Source organism: Pagrus pagrus, assembly GCF_965226575.1.
Source record: "Pagrus pagrus genome assembly, chromosome: 1".
NCBI classification, from domain to species: domain Eukaryota; kingdom Metazoa; phylum Chordata; class Actinopteri; order Spariformes; family Sparidae; genus Pagrus; species Pagrus pagrus.
In genome coordinates this window covers 14,374,935-14,392,510 of record NC_140185.1, presented here as the reverse complement: position 1 = coordinate 14,392,510, position 17,576 = coordinate 14,374,935, and the positions used below count along the sequence as shown (strand labels likewise).

Genomic DNA, 17,576 nt, shown 5'->3' with positions numbered 1-17,576 from the left:
TTGCTTATGGCCTACAGCCCAGAGAAACTGGTAAACGCCACGCTTCCCAATAGTTGTGGCACTAAGAAAAAAAAAGATTTCCATCTAATGATTGCCCTCGATGTAAGGTAATCACCAAAGTCAATAGTTTTGTTTTCTGGGAACCATGAGTAGGTTGGAAAAGAGCTATACAAGTTGAGTTGAACTGCATTTCAGAAAGCATTCAAATCAGCCCATGAAAAATGCGGGCCTATTTGGACTTCATTCTACGACCCTATTTAGTCTGAGTTTGTGCCAACGGTGCAGTTGGAAAATTTGATGACACTTGACTCTTAGACTGAGAGTACTATGACAAGAGGCAGACACTCGCTGTCATCTGCCAGACTAGAGTTTGACCAAAAGGACGACTTCTAGAGAGCATTGAAAGGGTGTTTTTCAGTTACCCTTTCCCATATGCAGTAGGGCTGGGAGCCTATTCAACAGGAAACAAAGAACTTTGAGGAGGAGTGGCCGTATGCAACTGCAGCCAATTCTCGATAGAGATCCCTCTAAGCAACAGGGAGCATGTTCAGACAAGATGTTGTTTGTGATATGGGAATTCATAATCATGACAGATATGATGCCGTTACTGTTACAGCAATTAAACCTAGATTTCAGGTAAACAGCTGGCAGCAGTGATGTGAGAACCACCAAAACCGCAGGCTATCAAACAGAGCCAGGGGGCTCAACAGGTGATATCAAAGGAATGAACAGAGCTTAAATGTCAAGCACTGAACATACCATGGAAGGTATCCAAAAGCTACTTCTGATATGCAAAGAGTAACTATGGAACATATTAAATGGCATATATGGTGCTGGAGGACAAATTAAAATTGATTTATTGGATGTCATTAGATTGGTATTAGATCGTTTCGTCTTTTGAATCTCTCTTAAAAACGTTTTCAGTTACTTTCTCTTAAATTGGGCATTGTTCTCAAAATATTCAGTTTTTCCATTTTTACTTTTGACTCTTTCTTTCTCATTCATACCTTGCCTTTCATTATTATATGAATATATATTAATATATTCTGTAATTCAATTCAATTCCTCCTTTATGTATTATTTATCTGGTAAATTCTCTTGTTTGTATGTCTTTGAAAAAGCACTTTGTGCGTGTGTGCCTGTGGTTGCACGCATTTGTGGCTTTGTTTCTGTGTGTGTGTATACAGTATGTGTGTGGCCATGCATGCATTTTTGACTGTATCTTTGCACGTGTGTTGCCACTGTGTGTGTTACACTACACTCATTGATAACTCTGTCTCAGCTCCTGAGCTGGAATCAATGGGTGCCATGGCGATGGTTATTAAGTTGGTAGTGGTAACTGACTGAGACAGTTGATTTATAGAGATTTTAGCTGAGGTTCACTTCACATCATGATGCTTCTCCCTGAAAGACTGCTATCACTTAAATGTCGTTATGGTAGGAACTATGAGAGCCTGCTGTAGAAATCTTTGTGTGGGTATAGTAAAAGATGTGGCTCGTGGATCAGTTAAGAAGAGTGGATGCGCTTGAGTGCCTCCAGATATGGGGGTTAAGTGGGAGCCAATGCGTCAGTTGGTCAGCGCTCCTGTCATTTAAAAGTGTCTGTCCGATTGCTGTCAGAGCCACATGTGTGCGACCAGCATGAACTTCCCTGCAAGCTAATGTAATAGTATTACACTATAGCTAGTGTAATTATGTAGGTGGAGTGAACATTGTGCGAATGAGAGTGAGTTGAAGACAGTTGAAGGTTTTCAGACTCTTTTTTAGAGCTCCTCTCCACTCCTCTGCCCCTACACACCAATGTAAAATTATGATTTTTTGAACTGTGACTGTGTAAAAAGTATGAACGATATGAAAAAGTTGAATTGATAGGAAAAATCCTAATCTTTGTGAACTTTTCAAGGTTTGAATGGAGTTTTTGTGAACGTACAGTATGAAGGACTGGGAAGAGTTTGAAAATTAGCTTTGATTTGAAGTGATTTCTAATTGACTTATATTATACCTAAGCTAAGACTAAGCTCACATGTGTCCTGAAGGACAGTTGCTGTGTATAATATGTGTATCCTTATTCTAATAGTTTTTATTATATTTTTTATTCAAATTGTTATTTTATTCTTCCAATATCTCTTTATTATTGTCTCTATATTTGAGACTTACTCTTGTGCTGCTACCTATTTCCCTCTGTACTGCTGTGTTACCTGCAAATTTCTCCCAAGGGGGATTAATAAAGGAACATCTTATCTTATCTTAACGACTCTGTAAGGTCACACCCACACAAAGTTTAAAACTCAGCCAACTCCCCTCTAGTTAGTTAGAACTGAAGGTGAAACATCTTCACGAAACTGAAACAAGTCCAGTTGCCTACGATACAGCACCTATAATTTAAAATAAAAGTGTGAAAATGTGGGATTTAAGAACATTCCGTGCATTTACTTGAATGGGTAAAACAGACCAGAAAATGTGAAATATCTAGGAAATTATTTAAAAATATGAAAATTCTGAATGTTAGCAGTAATGTCCTGATTGAGATGAATATTTTCATGTTTGAATGGAGTTGAAATGTTGAAAAATGTGGAAGGAGTTAGCAGACAAAAAAACGTGACGGAAAAATGTTGTGCTTCACAACCAATACTATAATAACACTGACCTGGTCCATTCAGCAGAATAGGTATTCACTTTTAATTCATAAGCCTGCTTTTAATACAGCTTGTGGTCACTTGCTTTTGCACATTTTGGAGTACAGGACTTTTATTTGTAATGGAGTGTTTTTATCATTGTTTTTTTTTCACTTAACTTGGCTAAATGATTTCAATACTTCTTCTGACACAGATGATGTGTCCGTATTTTGAGAAAATGCAGTGGATATATCAAGGAGAGAGGGAGAACGACAGGTTTGGTGGACAGCTTTCACATCATGCGACATCCTGTTTAGATGTCGCACACTGATGACGTAATGTGTGCAGCGACGTTAGCCGTCTTGGACATCGAATATTATATTACTGCTTTTACAACATAAGGTAAGTAGTCATGTTTTGCATGTGTGTTTTACCTGTCTGACGAGTAACGGGTCAAACTATTGTTGTCTTGTTGCAGCACAATGAGTTTGCAAGCTAAACGTACCTGCTTTCAAAGTTAGGCTAACTTATGTTGATTAGCCATAGCCGTCAGGTTAGCACCGACTGCACAGAACTTTTAGCATAACTGTTATAATCTTTAGCTAATCATTAAACAACATAACGCTTGCTGCTGAACTGAGACAAGCTTTATATTAATGAGCGTTTACTTCTCGTTTGATGAGGCAGATTTTAAACACTATTTTGAGGAGCGTAACTTTTCAAACTTGACGTAACGTGAGTACTGTAACTCAGCTAGCTTAACTAAGATCAAGCCATATGTTCTCCCTCAGTTAACAACACAAGCTGTAGCTTTTATTAGGGGCTGCACGGTATGGTTAAAATAAATCATATTGCGACTATTTTGACACATTACGATATAGTTCATGATTAACGTGACTGGTTGCGGTTATTCTTGAAGTATAATTGTTCACTTTCACTGAAAAATATCCGATTTAAATCATGGTGATGTGACATTTGTTGGAGTCTGTACCAAACAAACGAGTTTTTAAACCTAAGTAGAGAACAAGATTTATAGGCTAGGGCATTTCTACAGCACTACAGTACTTTATTATGATAAAGACTGCATAATTAATTGAAATATTGTTTAAATTACTGCATGACCAAGTGCAATATCCAACATTTCAACCATATTGTGCATCTCTACTTGCAGCTAGAGAACAAGATTTGTAGGCCAGGGCATCTCTGCAGCAGTACATCATTATAATGCTGTTTTGTCACACAATATATCTAAAACAAACAATTGCAGCTTCTGCAGTTAGGATATTGCACTTGGCCATACTGCTATTTCGATAATATGTTGATCAATTGTGCTGCCTTAGTTCCATTGGTTGCAAGATACACATCTGTAAGTTTAGCTTTGTTCGTGTAAATCTAAAGCACTTTAACTCATTGCCACTATTGTTTTTTTTCCCATGTAGCATGTTGCAAAGGAATAAAGTCAACAAACAATAAAGTTTTGGCCAAAAAATGTAAAGTGGCAATGTTTGCACAATGTGCCTGTTTTGTGAACTGAATGGAATGTCTTACCTCTCATCAGATATACCAGTTTCCCCATGCAGGACTGTTATGTAAGGTTATGATTTCATTCCAACTCAGCTCCAGGACTGGGGCAGAGATTCTTTTGATCAGATGAAAGGACCTGATATAAACTTTCTGTGCAATAAATTTTAATTTGCATAGTCTTCCAAATTAGTATGTGCACTAACATGTACTGTATTTCTAGAACAGCTACAAAAGAGTTCACTTGTATAAATCAATACGTGGTACCCGACAAGACAAAACTGAAAAGCCAAAAGAAGCCTTTCATTAGAGCAGTTCTCCTCAAAGCCATGATTTGAATTTGTTGATTGTATGTCTTCGTGAAACGCACGTGGAATGCAAAACTTTGCCCTCCAGAAATGAATGATAAAAGTGATTGAATATACTTTTTTATTTCATTTTGAGTGCTGCAACCAACAATTATGTCTTGATTAATCGTTTGATGAATCAAGTATCGGAAAAAGTAGAAAATATCTGTTACAATTAATGTGATTGGGGTGACTGCTCTGTGAAATTTAAAGATATTTTTTGTGGTGAGTGGCAACTTGTTTTGAATATATGAACCACAAACTGGGGCTAGAGTGTGATTTAAGCATTGGAACTTTACTTTCATTTACACATGTAGCCACATGTTCTCCTTCGATCAAATGATACAAGCTACTGTACACAGGTCATATTTCAGCGGTGTCCATTTGTTTGTTTGCTTGTCGGTCTTAAAATCCACTTGCTTAAACATTAAGTTAAACCTTAAAACAGTGCCGTCATTGTGAATAGCTCTGTGTTTGGTACAGGTACCATAAGGAAAAAATCTACAAATGACAATGTTATGGTTTTAAAAGTTTCAGGTAGCAAACTTGCGGTAAGCAACCTGTTGAGTGAACTGAATGCGGCATCTTGTGATCAGTTACAGATGCCATTGTATGTAGAACACATTTTTTTATTGTTTTCATTCCAACCCATCTAAAAGGCTGGTCCAGATGACTCAACTGATAAGCACGCAATTTTAAACAGGGAGCCGCTCAATTAAATGACATGAACTTAAATAATCTTTCGTTGAAAAAAATTTGCATGCCAAAGTTTCAGTGACACAGAGTGGCTCATATAAGTGTGTGTGTCGACATGTACAGTACAACCTCCAATGCCAAAAAATCACAGCAGCTGCAAAGAAATGCAAATACTTTTTGGCATATATTCAAGTGAACACAGTATTCATATTAAAATATTTGAGTTTCTATTTAAGTAACAGGTCTTGATTTGATGGTTAAGATAAATCATATTGCGACTATTTTGACACATTGCGATATGGTTCACGATTAACATGACTGGTTATGGTTATTCTTGAATCATAATTTTTCACTTTCACTGAAAAATATCCAATTTAAATCATGGTGATGTGACATTTGTTGGGGTCTGTACCATACAAACAAGTTTTTAAATCTAAGTAGAGAACAAGATTTATAGGCTAGGGCATTTCTGCAGCACTACAGTACTTTATTATGATAAAGGCTGCACAATTAATTGAAATATTATTGAAAGTATTACATGACCAAGAGCAATATCCAACATTTCAACCATATCGTGCGGCCCTACTTGCATCTAGAGAACAAGATTTGTAGGCCAGGGCATCTCTGCAGCAGTACATCATTATAATGCTGTTTTGTCACACAATATATCTAAAACAAACAATTGCAGCTTCTGCAGTTAGGATATTGCACTTGGCCATACTGCGATTCCAATAATATGTTGATCAATTGTGCGGCCTGAGTTTCATTGGTTGCAAGATACACATCTGTAAGTTTAGCTTTGTTCGTGTAAATCTAAAACAGTTTTGCTCATTGCCGCTGTTTTTTTTGCCCTGTGTAGCATGTTGCAAAGGAATAAAGTCAACAAACAATAAAGTTTCGGCAATGCCACCTGTTGAGTGAACTGAATGCGGCATCTTGTGATCAGTTACAGAGTGTGTGTGTCGACATGTACAGTACAACCTCCAATGGCAAAAAAATCACAGCAGCTGCAAAGAAATGCAAATACTTTTTGGCATATATTCAGGTGAACACAGTATTCATATTAAAATATTTGAGTTTTTTATTTAAGTAACAGGTCTTGATTTTCCTTGGAGACCATAAGGAGACTTGTTGCTGCCACCTTTATGTCTGTACTGGACTACTGTAATGTTAAACATGCATGCATTGTCACATTGCCTACGCACACTTTACCATGGAGCACTGAGATTTACAATTGCTCTTTGTTTTGAACAAAATTGACAGTTGACTATCAGTTGTAGTAATATTTGCAAATTTTGTCCACCCTGTTGCGTCACATTTAGCCCTCCTGGTAATTCTAGCTGTCTAACTTGAAACATCTATCAACATTAGCTTATCCCCCACCATTAAAACACTAAGTGTTCACTGTAAGCTAACACAAGCTAACGGACACTAATTAGCTGTCAACACTTACTGAGAAATATGCCAAGATGATCCCTCTAAGTGTTTGGTTGTACAGTGTCCTGCAGCACAATCCTTCTCTCGCAGACAATAAGTCACACATGTAGTTTAGTTTTAGTCCCTGTATGTGTATGTATGTATTGTCTGTTTGTTTGTATTTGTAAAGCGTCTTTGGGTACCCTGAAAAGTGCTGTAGAACACCTATGTATTATTATTATTATTATTATTATTATTAATGTGAATTACTGCAAGTGTCCTTGCAGCCATTTAGCCCTCAGAAAACTTTTTGATGGAAATGGCTATCTGTCATGGCTGCCATCAGCTCGTGTCAGCGGTGATAATCATATGGTTGATTATCAGCTGTGAAAGTTGATTGTTTTTCTTTCTGGCATTGACAATGTGTCTCCATTTCAAAAAAGAAAAAGCTACCCTACGTGTCCTCATGAAAACTATTGACAGTGCTTTGCATAACGGTTAATTTCTGGAATTGAATATAATTCAAATGCTACAAATAATACAACTTTAATGTGCGTTTTGTTTTTGTTTGTAAATATGTTGGCTAACATGAACTAATCTCGCCCTTCTCACCTTGAGCCGCATCTCCATATAGTTTTTTTTTTTTTTTGTGGCAGAAACGTGTTAGCAGGGTGCTGGAGAGCACTGGGGTAAAGCACTGGTAGTGTAAGAGAAAAATATGCTGGACATGGGTTTTGATTGACATTAGCTAGGTGACATACTTAACACTGTTTTAAGATGGGGTTGACTACACAGCTAGCCCCACAAACAGCTTACAAAAGCATAGGGTGATAAAGTCACACCACTCGCTAGCAATATTCAGTATCTTGCCTATCAGCTGCCACAAATGGGCTTTTCTGTCTCTGTTAGGGTTCTGACAGTTTCAAAATGAGTTTTCAAAATGTCACATTCAATGTGCTAATGTTAACCTCTAACCTGACAAAATCTAAAAGCAATGCCCACCTCCTCATCACAGAGTTTACCAGTGCCAAAGCTTAATTAGCCTTAGCTATCACACGTTACTTATTCAAAATGCTCATAGTTAATATAAAAAAAGGACAAAAATTGAGTATTAAAAATTCAAACATAATTTGAATATTAAAAACAAATTGGATTGTAGAGGAAAATGAGAGCACTAAATAAATAATTGGGGTGGCACAATTTTAATATTCTTTTTTATAATTGATCCAAATGAGATTTAATTTTGATCATTGACATCAAAAGCAGGATCAGCGATTCCCCCTGTATTTTTTTTTCCCACTCCACCCATGCCTTCATGCGTGTGTTCAGTGCATGTCCTGAAAACAACCTTAAAGACGACACATCACAGCTAACTTACCAGTAACCTGCAGCTTAAATCAAATTGAATCGTGACCTTAAAATCAATAGTCAAATCCAATCGTGGATGCAGAGAATTGTGACACCTCTTACAAATATAGAATATACATATAACGATGTATATTGTTTTCCACTTAACGTCTTTGTTTGATTTGTTTTCGTGTAGCCATTTTCAATCTTATACAGATTCATTTGTCCAATCCTATGACAAATGAAAAACAACTCCACCTCTTTTTCCACTTTTAACTATCTTTTTAACAATCAATTCCAAATAGGTGCACCATTTTTACTTACATTCACTTCCTTAAAAATTCATATCTTTAATGTTTTTTCCATTATGTAACCATTGGAATAAATAGGAATTTAAGCCGATAGTGACATCAGAGATTCTTGAGTAGCGCTGCATATCTGCCTTTCTTTCTTAGGAAACCATGTTTTCTTCCTCTCTGGCACGTAGGAGGAGAAGGAAGAAGAGGAATTTTATGGGAACGGTTGATAAGTTCTTTGTTATTCTTCCCCGAGGGTTATCTCAACAATATCCAGTTTCAACAGGGAATAAATCAAAATAAGGAACTAAAATGATGACAGTATGCAGTTTCATTCAGTTGAATGAAGTGACATAAGAGCACTAAGCACGTCTCATATGACATGAAAATCAATGTTATTGCAACCTTCTCCCAGACATCTTCTCTTGGCATTGTGTCGTCTCTAAATGTTGTCAGTGGTTTTCTCACAGGATATGTCATCTGTGTGTGGCACCAGCAACGGCTTTCAAGATGCAGGTCAAGAGGCCACAGACAAACAGGCAAGCATGACATGACCGATAAACACTTTGAACTGCATTTTTATGAAATGACACGATAGAACAACACCTGAGCTTGACGGGTTACTGCCAAAGTGAGAATGGATATTTTATGGTCTTTACGGAAGCATTAACTCCTTCTTCAAAGCAGTTATGATCTATGAATTTGTGACATGGTATATTAATATGTTTGCTGTGACACTGTCATGGTGCAGCATAACTCAAAACATAACTGGGGAAAGATAAGTGAATGCACACAATTTAATTATTGCCAACAAATCCCATGAAAAGACCAAAACCAACAGTGTTAGTTCATCTCTCAAAACTAAATGAATATTGACTTTTTTTTTGTTTTTTTAAAGGCTCAGTCATTTCTTTTGGCAAATGTAATAACGGGTTTTGTTAGGAGGCATTTTCAGATTTGGACTGATGCACATTGTTGCTTTTGTGAGTGTTTAAAGCAGAAGGGTGGTGCACACTGGTGTACACAACTTTAAAACAAATAACAGGTGAAGTGAATAAAATTGATCATGTTGATTTCCATCAAATTTTGTCCTGGGAAACCCTTCTCAAGAAGTCTCGAGAAAGACGTCAGCCTTTTTTAAAAAAAAATCGATTGAAAAGTGTGTGCCGGAATTTACTTTTTTAACTTCTCAGTTGCCATGAGGGGGTGGACCTTGCCTGTAAGGGTTCTTCGATGGGTGATTTGCATCAATCGGCATCCACACGAATGCCAGACCCATGGTTTCCAAGAAGCGCATTGCATGTTAATGAAATGATCACTGTTTTTCTTTTCATCTGTCAGTGGTACTAATCTTGTGGCTGATTGGTGTGGTATCGAGCCAGTGGGTGTTTATAGTAATTAAGGAACAAGTCAAAACTGATGTGTTTTAATAGTTTTGGGACACAATGGCGCTCTTTGACACAGAGGAATAATCTGAATTTAGCTTTACACGCTGTACCTGTGTGTAGGATCGGTTTATTGTTGGTTGTGATCTGTTCATGTCCATTTGTTGCAATAAGAAACAAACATGATACAAAACAAAACTTTTCCTTTGACTCACAGTTTTGCCTCCAAAGCATTGAAAATGCTGCATTTCTTATCTTGAATATTTTGCTGTTTTTATTACAGTGACTACTGGTGCAGCACTACCCAACACCTACTTTTAAGCATGTGCGATTAAAGCTTAATGACTTTACTCCACAACTATTTATGTAAAGAGTATTAAACTTGATGTTAATCGGTTAACAATTTTGTGTTCGTACAGGAGAAGGAGCATCCTCGTGTACTCATCCCTGAGCTATGCCGACTCTTCTACCAGCTGGGATGGGTGACAGGGACAGGCGGAGGAATCAGTCTGAGACGAGGGTTCGTATGTCGATGAATTTTTGCGGAATATTGTGAAGGAACAGAAATGGTTATTTTCAAATGATTGCTTAACCGTGACTACTACAGCTTAAGGGCTACTATAACTGAATTCACAAATTCACCTTGATCTTCGACAGTCATGCCAAAAATGTATTTCTGTTGTGAAGATTGTTTTGAGCATTTGTATGCTGACAAAAGCAGGGAGACTGACGTGAGGTCAGTTATATCAGTTTTGGCAATGTGTGCAAATCTGGGGTGAAGACAGAAGGCCACAGTTTTGCCAAAATAAAACAGAATTCAAACTGAAGGCTTTGACAGGTTATTACTAACATCTTTGAACTGTGTTGTTTTGGAGGACAGCTACAGAAAAAGCACCACCCATTAGCAAATCCGTTTTTCAAATGGGGAATGGCAGACATTTATTTAAGCGAACAGGGTAAGTTGATGAAACCTCAGATGAAACCAAGTAAGATTTACTGACAGCCGCTCCGTGTGTGTTGGTATTTGATTCAGATGGAAAGAAATTGTAACTTTTCAAATGATTCACAGGAGAATTTGCTTTCATCTTGTTAAATTATTATACTTTAGATTCAGATAGAAAATAAGTAGTTCCAAGCTCCGCTGCAATATCTCAGCTTTTCAGAGTATTACTCCTCAAAACGACTGCGTTTTTGATGGAGTAATGACTATTTTGTAGTTAAAAATATGTTTAAAATCACAAGATATTTGAAGCCCCAATCATCCTCTACATAGTCTCCTAAATGAGAGCCATTCAGATTTTTCCATATTGTAGCTGGTTATAAATTGCTGCTTAAATTGTTCAGCTCAGCCTCCAAGACTTACTACTCTAAAACTCCAGATAAAAGAGAGCAGGTTTTTATGTAACACATACAGCAATCTGAATAGACAGTAGTGTTGTCAGACACTACACAGCTCCACACCAAAATCCTAATGAGTGTATTTTTACTTTCCAGGAGTGCAGGTCTGCATTTTAAGTTTTGAGGCCTGTTTTTTTATTTCTTTCATCGTAGCTGTGGTTTGACTCAGAAATGACTCAGAGCCTGAGGCGGTCTCGACAAACATTGCACAAAAAAAATCAATAGGCTACTCCTTTATCTCCTGTGTTTGTTGTTCGATAAAGAAGCTTACAATGGCTTCATCCTGTACGTTCTATCGGGAAGCAAGGCTCCGAAAATGTACGCAAAATTGTGATCACTGCAAAGACTTTAAGGAGACGCTGTGTGTATAACACTAAAAACCGGTTGATTTTAATCTCAGGCCTTTTTTTTATTATTAGATCTTTTAATCAAGTTTAGTCAAGTTTTCAAAAACAGTGACTAATTTCTTTGGTTAGGGAAATGAAACAGAGTGTCATAGCAACATTATTTACAATGCATGTCTGCAGTTCAAAGTGAACTGCAAGTACATGGAACAATGAAGATTAAGACACAAAAAGTTTTAGATTAAAAAATGATTAACATTTATGAAAAAAGTAGTTTTGAAGTCTTTTGTGGCTCGAGAGGAAGCTGCACATAATCTGATAACTTGCCTGTCACTCATTTGGGGCTAAGATGCAAAAGCAGTCAACTGGTCTAGCATTGCACTCCTATAACACTGTTGGACTCATTATATACAATTCAAAAACAAGTGATAAAAATAGACACAGCAGAACCAGAGATATCGCCCTCTTCAATCCACACATTCTTTCTTCTTCTCAAAACCTGGTGCTTACATTACCCACAATGCAACTTAGCTACTGCATGCAGCTTCCTCTGGACCCACAAAAAGGCTTTATACTACTTTTATCCATAAATGCAGTAGCACTAGACTGGTAAACATACTTTATTGTGTAAAACTGGTTGAGTTGGTCTTTCATAATAACTGCAGAAAAGTCTGTAGAAAACTGTTGCATAAGTATAAAGAATTACTTTGAATAACTGCCTTGGAGATTGGGTCCTTCATGGATAGCTAAAAAAAGCTGTAGTGAGTGGTTCTTTAAGATTTTGTTTTAGCAAAAACACTTGAACTTAGTACATTAATAAATTAATGACAAATTAAGAAAAAATAAGGCCATCTATTTGTATGCTGCACAAAGCCATGATGCCCTATTATGATATGAAAAACAAACTCTGTGAATCGCTACTTCAGGAACTACATTACTGTCCTCATTCTTCTCCCTGATGTTAATACATACATACTTGTGTGTTGTGTGATTCATAGAGAGCAGATCTACATCGCACCATCAGGTGTCCAGAAAGAGAGAATACAGGTGAGCAGGTTCTTACCACGGTGTGAAATATCGTTCTATGGTCTAAATAATCAGAGTTGTGATGGAGCAGTATTCAGATAAGTATCAGTGTTTTTATTGTCTGTGTTACTCAGCCAGAAGACATGTTCGTGTGTGACGTGGAGGAGAGAGACATCAGCTGTCCACCTGCCTGGAAGAAGTTGAAGAAGAGCCAGTGTACACCCCTTTTTATGAATGCCTATACTATGAGAGGTGAGATACATGTATCCATAGTTCATACACGCACCAACAATTTTTTATTTTTTTATTTTAAGCAGCCAAAAAGAACTTGGCCCCTGTGGGCAAATGCAGTCATGTATTTAGTGTTTCTAAAGATCTAGATCTTGATAGCGTGTGCATTTGTTTTTGAAGCGAGTGAAATAGAGCGTGTGCACTTCTGCCGAGCCAGCTAACTTCCAGTTTAGTGCCCGGCTAACTTGAATTGAGATAAAATAATTTAATTGTGTGGCTCTTCTAGACTTTCCTAAATCCAATTTTTTTATTGAATAAAAGCATTAAAGGTCAAATTAAAGGTAACATTTTAATGAAATACCTCTCTTCAAAAGTTTGTGTATCAAATACTCATCCCCTCCATCCTGGAAAGCCACTTGAAAGTTTTCAGTTTGCCTCTGAAACTCAAAACCATTACAAACAAAACTAAAATTTTACAAAAGAATTTCACAACCTAGTCAACCTTGATGTGTGATCATCACCTGTGGGGAGGTGGCAAACGTTTTCTTGCTTTTTAAAAAAAATTATAGCTTGAGAAACACAATACCAGTAGATGACTCTCAAAAATCATAATCTGCTCTTCCTTTGCTAAAATACAGGGGCACAGGCAGTTATACACACCCACTCCAAGGCTGCTGTCATGGCAACACTGCTGTATCCTGGCAAAGAGTTCAGGATAACACATCAGGAGATGATCAAGGGGATTCGTAAGGGCACCTCAGGCACCAACTATCGGTATGTAATCAAGCAGCAAGGATTAGTGAGGTCCAAAGAGTTTCCAAGCATTTGCATTTCTCAGTCAAGTCGAGGTTTGTAAAGTCTTGGTTATAAAAGTGTCTTGCCAGTCATAGTAGAGACTGAAGCTGCAAACTCACTGACTCGAATGACAAATATGGAAGATCCAAAAGGTGTACGCCTCCACCCGGGCAGACTCACTTCAGAAAAGGCTCAACCCTGCTCGACCTCGTGTTTGAAATAAAACTGGTTTCGGTTGCTGTAACTTGAAATATTGCAGTTTAACAGAGCTACAGTAAAGAGTAACTACACTCTCAAAGTCTGCTAGAACCCCTCTTCCTGAATGCTTAAAAAAAATGCAAACCCACGACATGTGTAATAGACCTCAGAGTCTTGCCCTTTCCGGCAGGGTAATGGCACAGGCAATTATCTGGCTGAACCTAATCTTCAAATCCAAACGCATACAGTACAAGTTAATTTTGAGCAGAAAAGGCAGTTACTTTTCACCTCGATCAACATCATGTACCAACAAGAATCTGTGTACAGTGAAACAAAAATATAGTGTGTAGTTCTTCTATAACTACTTCAGTTTTGTGTGACTCAGCTGCAGCAGCAACGCGCTGACAGCAGTGCATCGCAAATCGAAGTTTGACCTTACTGTCAGAATCCTTACCTTTTTCATCTCACTGGAGTTAGCAACCCTAAGAATAAACACCTGAGTACAATAGTACAGGATGACACACACGTTAGAAATGTTCCGAATATTTCAGTATATTTCACTCACCAGTAGGGCTGGCCAGTAACTCAATTTTATTGAAATTGCAATATGTCCAAGTGTAATATTCAAATCGCAGAAGCTGCAATTTTTTGATAAAGCAAAATGTGAGAAAACACTGTGATAATAAAGAACTGTAGTGCTGTAGTGCCGACAAATCGTGTTCTCCAGATGAGAGAAAACAGGATTCTGCTACAGACACCAACAAATCACATCGCCATGAATCTCATGCAAAAATGCTGATTCATGCCAACGTGTTGCTCATCTTCCACGGACTGTTAAAATGAAGGAAACTTGCCTATCAAGGATCATTAATCAAGGTGGAGATTGTCACAAGTTCATCACACTCAATCCAACAGTTGAAATTTCCAGCATCGTCCATTGCAGGCGCCAACTTGGCTGTGGAAACAAACATGTTAGGCTCATTGTCTTCACCAGGGTTAAGAAAAGCATCAAATCAACCACATGAAGAGTACAGTTTCATCTTAGTCTGCAGCCATTTGTACATAAACCACATGACAATATGTACTGCTCTCTCTTGGCCATGCTCTCTTCCTACATGAATGTGCTCTGTCATGTCCCAATATTCCCAATAAGCCGGATGCAAATCACAGGCTGAAACATGTTAGTCATTATCAAGAAATTCCTCCGTACAACACAGTCATAGGCTCTTTTTTTTTTTTTTGTTACTACTCCCGATTGTCTAAAAAGACTTTCGATAGGTTTTACTTAATTTCATCACGTTTTACTACATAAAATCAGGTACTGTGTAAAATAATACATTAAGTCATTTAAAATTGCCTCATTTCTTTTAGAGGATCCACTTCACATTCTAGCATTGATGGGAAAGCCAGATGGGAGTAACACTTTAACAGTTCAAAGATTTGACAGTGTGCTCGTTAGTCATTACCCATACAGGCAGCAGAAAAAAGGAGAAAATGTTGGCAGAGGTCTAGGTCCTTTCTCTCTGGTTAGAATTGGAAGGAGGCAGTCAGGAGTCTGTTAGATTACGGCAGTACAAAATGGTTATTTTCATTATTCATGTTTTTGATTGATCATTCACTCTGTAAATGTCCAAAAAATGTCGAAAAGGCTCTGAGGTGACAGCTTCAAATTGCTTTCAAACTGTTCAAAACCTCAAGACATTCAACTTGTAATGATATACAACCGAGAAAAAGAGCAAATCCTCGCATTTGAGATTCTTTTAGTGATTTTATCCAGAGTGACTAACACATTTTAGTCACACATTCATTCGAGCACAGACTCACTGATGGCAGCGAGCTACCAGGAAGGGTGCTGGCCTGACCATCAGGAGCAATTTTGGGTTTTCTGGAGAAGATGAAGATCAAACCACCAGCCCTGCGATCAGTGACCGACCTGAGCTACCTCCTGAGCCACATGCCTCATTCAGTCATTGTGTTGCTTTGATTTGATTGCCTCACAATCAGAGTGACTGTACTGCAAACGGTGGTGTCAAGTTTTGGGAACAGGCATGTTTCTGTCTACCCAGCCTCCATCTGACAGAGGTCTGATGGCAAAAGTACAAGCCCCAAATAGTTAAACCTGCAGTAAGCGATTTCTGAAAAAGACAGTTGATTGTTGAGTGGGTGGTCAAATATCGATGGTTTGGGCATCAACCCAACTGTCTTTCCCCAAATTGCTCACATGCACTAGCGTGGCCCAGTTGGCACAATAACATAGATGCTTTACAAGGCAAATAGTTGTTTGCTGCTATATTAATGTACAAAGTGTCACATATTCAGCCTTTAATAGCCTGGGTGTAATCTGTTGTATTGTTCCCTGCATATACCCAGGTATGATGACACGCTGGTTGTGCCTATTATTGAAAACACACCAGAGGAGAAGGACTTGAAAGACCGGATGGCGAGGGCAATGGAGGAATACCCTGATTCGTGTGCGGTCCTCGTCCGCCGACATGGTGTCTACGTCTGGGGGGAGACCTGGGAAAAGGCAAAGACCATGTGAGTTATTTACCTCCTGGCATTATTAACCTCTTTGATCTTGTTTATGACCAAGAATATATTCGTATATTTGTATTGCAGGCATATGGAAAAAAGGATTTAGATTATTTATACTTTGTTTTACTCCTCCAACACTTAAAATCCTGCTGCATTTTGTAGGTGTGAATGCTATGACTACCTGTTCGACATCGCTGTCCAGATGAAGCAGAGTGGACTGGACCCTTCAGCCCTCCCAATGGAAGAAAAAGGAATAGTTTGACATTCACTGGTGCTTTTTAAAAGAGCCATTTGTTGCAGAGAGGTCAGTGGAGTTCAATCAGGAGAGCAGATTGTAATCATTTGCCTTTCACGCTGGCCTGCTTCAAATTTGATGAAATTTGATGGTGAGGGCAGATTCAGGGTTGAAGGAGATTGAATGCCTGTGATCCGGAAGCACCCGGAGGTACGCTGCAAAGCACTGTGGGACAGCTCATGAATGAGCAGCTTTCAGATCATAGTCCACAGGTTCAAAAGCTTTCCTATTCAAGCTGGACTGCACTGGAATCAAGGTTTTATTGTACACCAGATCATGCTATGCGTTTAAATTGGTCTGTAATCGGTGACTAACTGCCTTTACTTTGGTCAATAAAATGGATGGAATATAAACCGTGAGTCACAGAAATGGTTTGAAATGATTTTTTTTCCATAACTAAAAACAAAGTTTCGAGATGTAAACCAGTCTCCATTTTGAAAACGATTTCTTTCTTATGCTCTTTTTTTTTTAATACGAGGCACAGAGACTGATGTCAGATGTTCTGTGTAAGTGACAAATCATTTCTGAACTTTTGGAGCCATATTTTGGCCTCAGACTACAAATATTATACACATGTGAAATGGCACACACATAAATGACTGTGGTCATCTTGTCAAACACCTGTCAGTGAAAATAACCCTGTGTTGCGTAAAAGGAACCCTCGCTGTGTCCGTGGACATCTTCCATCTCAATCCCCCCACTCCAGCACCAGACGAGTGCATTTGGTGCGGGCATTGCACAAAGCTCGTAGATCCTTGCACAGCATGACTTCTCTGCATACTCATTTCTCATGAAAGCCAGAGTTGTTGTTCTTTTAACAAGCTCCCTCTGCTGCCACCATCCCATTGCTTCCACCACTGTACTTGCTCAAAACAGAGCACTGTCAAATATGCTGCAGGCTTATTTGAAAAAGAAAAAAAAGATGCAAGAAATAATAAAAAAACCAAAACAAACAACAACAAAGAAATATTCTTTTGTACTGTGCTAACACTGCCAAGTTTCCCCAACTTATGATTAATGAGGAATACTCATAAACTCTTTTGCAAAAGAAATTGAACAGCAGCACCACCATAACATAAAAATGACACTGTGATGCTCACAATGCCAGAGTCTCATTGTCCACAAAGGCAT

General features: G+C 38.1%; 1 protein-coding gene across 3 annotated transcripts; it reads left to right on the top strand.

The window, feature by feature from the left end:
* Window positions 1-2,910: 2,910 nt before the first annotated feature.
* Window positions 2,911-16,804, top strand: apip (APAF1 interacting protein). 3 transcript variants are annotated; one of them, XM_084359220.1, is made up of 8 exons: window positions 2,911-3,017; window positions 8,709-8,777; window positions 10,043-10,143; window positions 12,364-12,412; window positions 12,526-12,643; window positions 13,261-13,396; window positions 15,986-16,153; window positions 16,313-16,804. In XM_084359220.1, exons 2-8 carry the CDS (start codon window positions 8,712-8,714, stop codon window positions 16,410-16,412), a joined length of 738 nt encoding a protein of 245 aa, XP_084215346.1. In that variant the 5' UTR covers window positions 2,911-3,017; window positions 8,709-8,711; the 3' UTR covers window positions 16,413-16,804. The 3 variants fall into 3 exon arrangements, with proteins under 3 accessions (XP_084215346.1, XP_084215348.1, XP_084215347.1); XM_084359221.1 differs by having other exon boundaries at window positions 2,919-3,017; window positions 8,695-8,777; XM_084359222.1 differs by lacking the exon at window positions 8,709-8,777 and having other exon boundaries at window positions 2,917-3,017.
* Window positions 16,805-17,576: the final 772 nt, after the last annotated feature.

Bases quoted from the DNA above. Each gene is read 5' to 3' on its own strand.
- apip (XM_084359220.1), top strand. From the start codon at position 8,712: ATGTCATCTGTGTGTGGCACCAGCAACGGCTTTCAAGATGCAGGTCAA. The intron at 12,644-13,260 runs GTGAGATACATG...GCTAAAATACAG, and splicing joins GAATGCCTATACTATGAGAG to GGGCACAGGCAGTTATACAC. The intron at 13,397-15,985 runs GTATGTAATCAA...GCATATACCCAG, and splicing joins ACCTCAGGCACCAACTATCG to GTATGATGACACGCTGGTTG.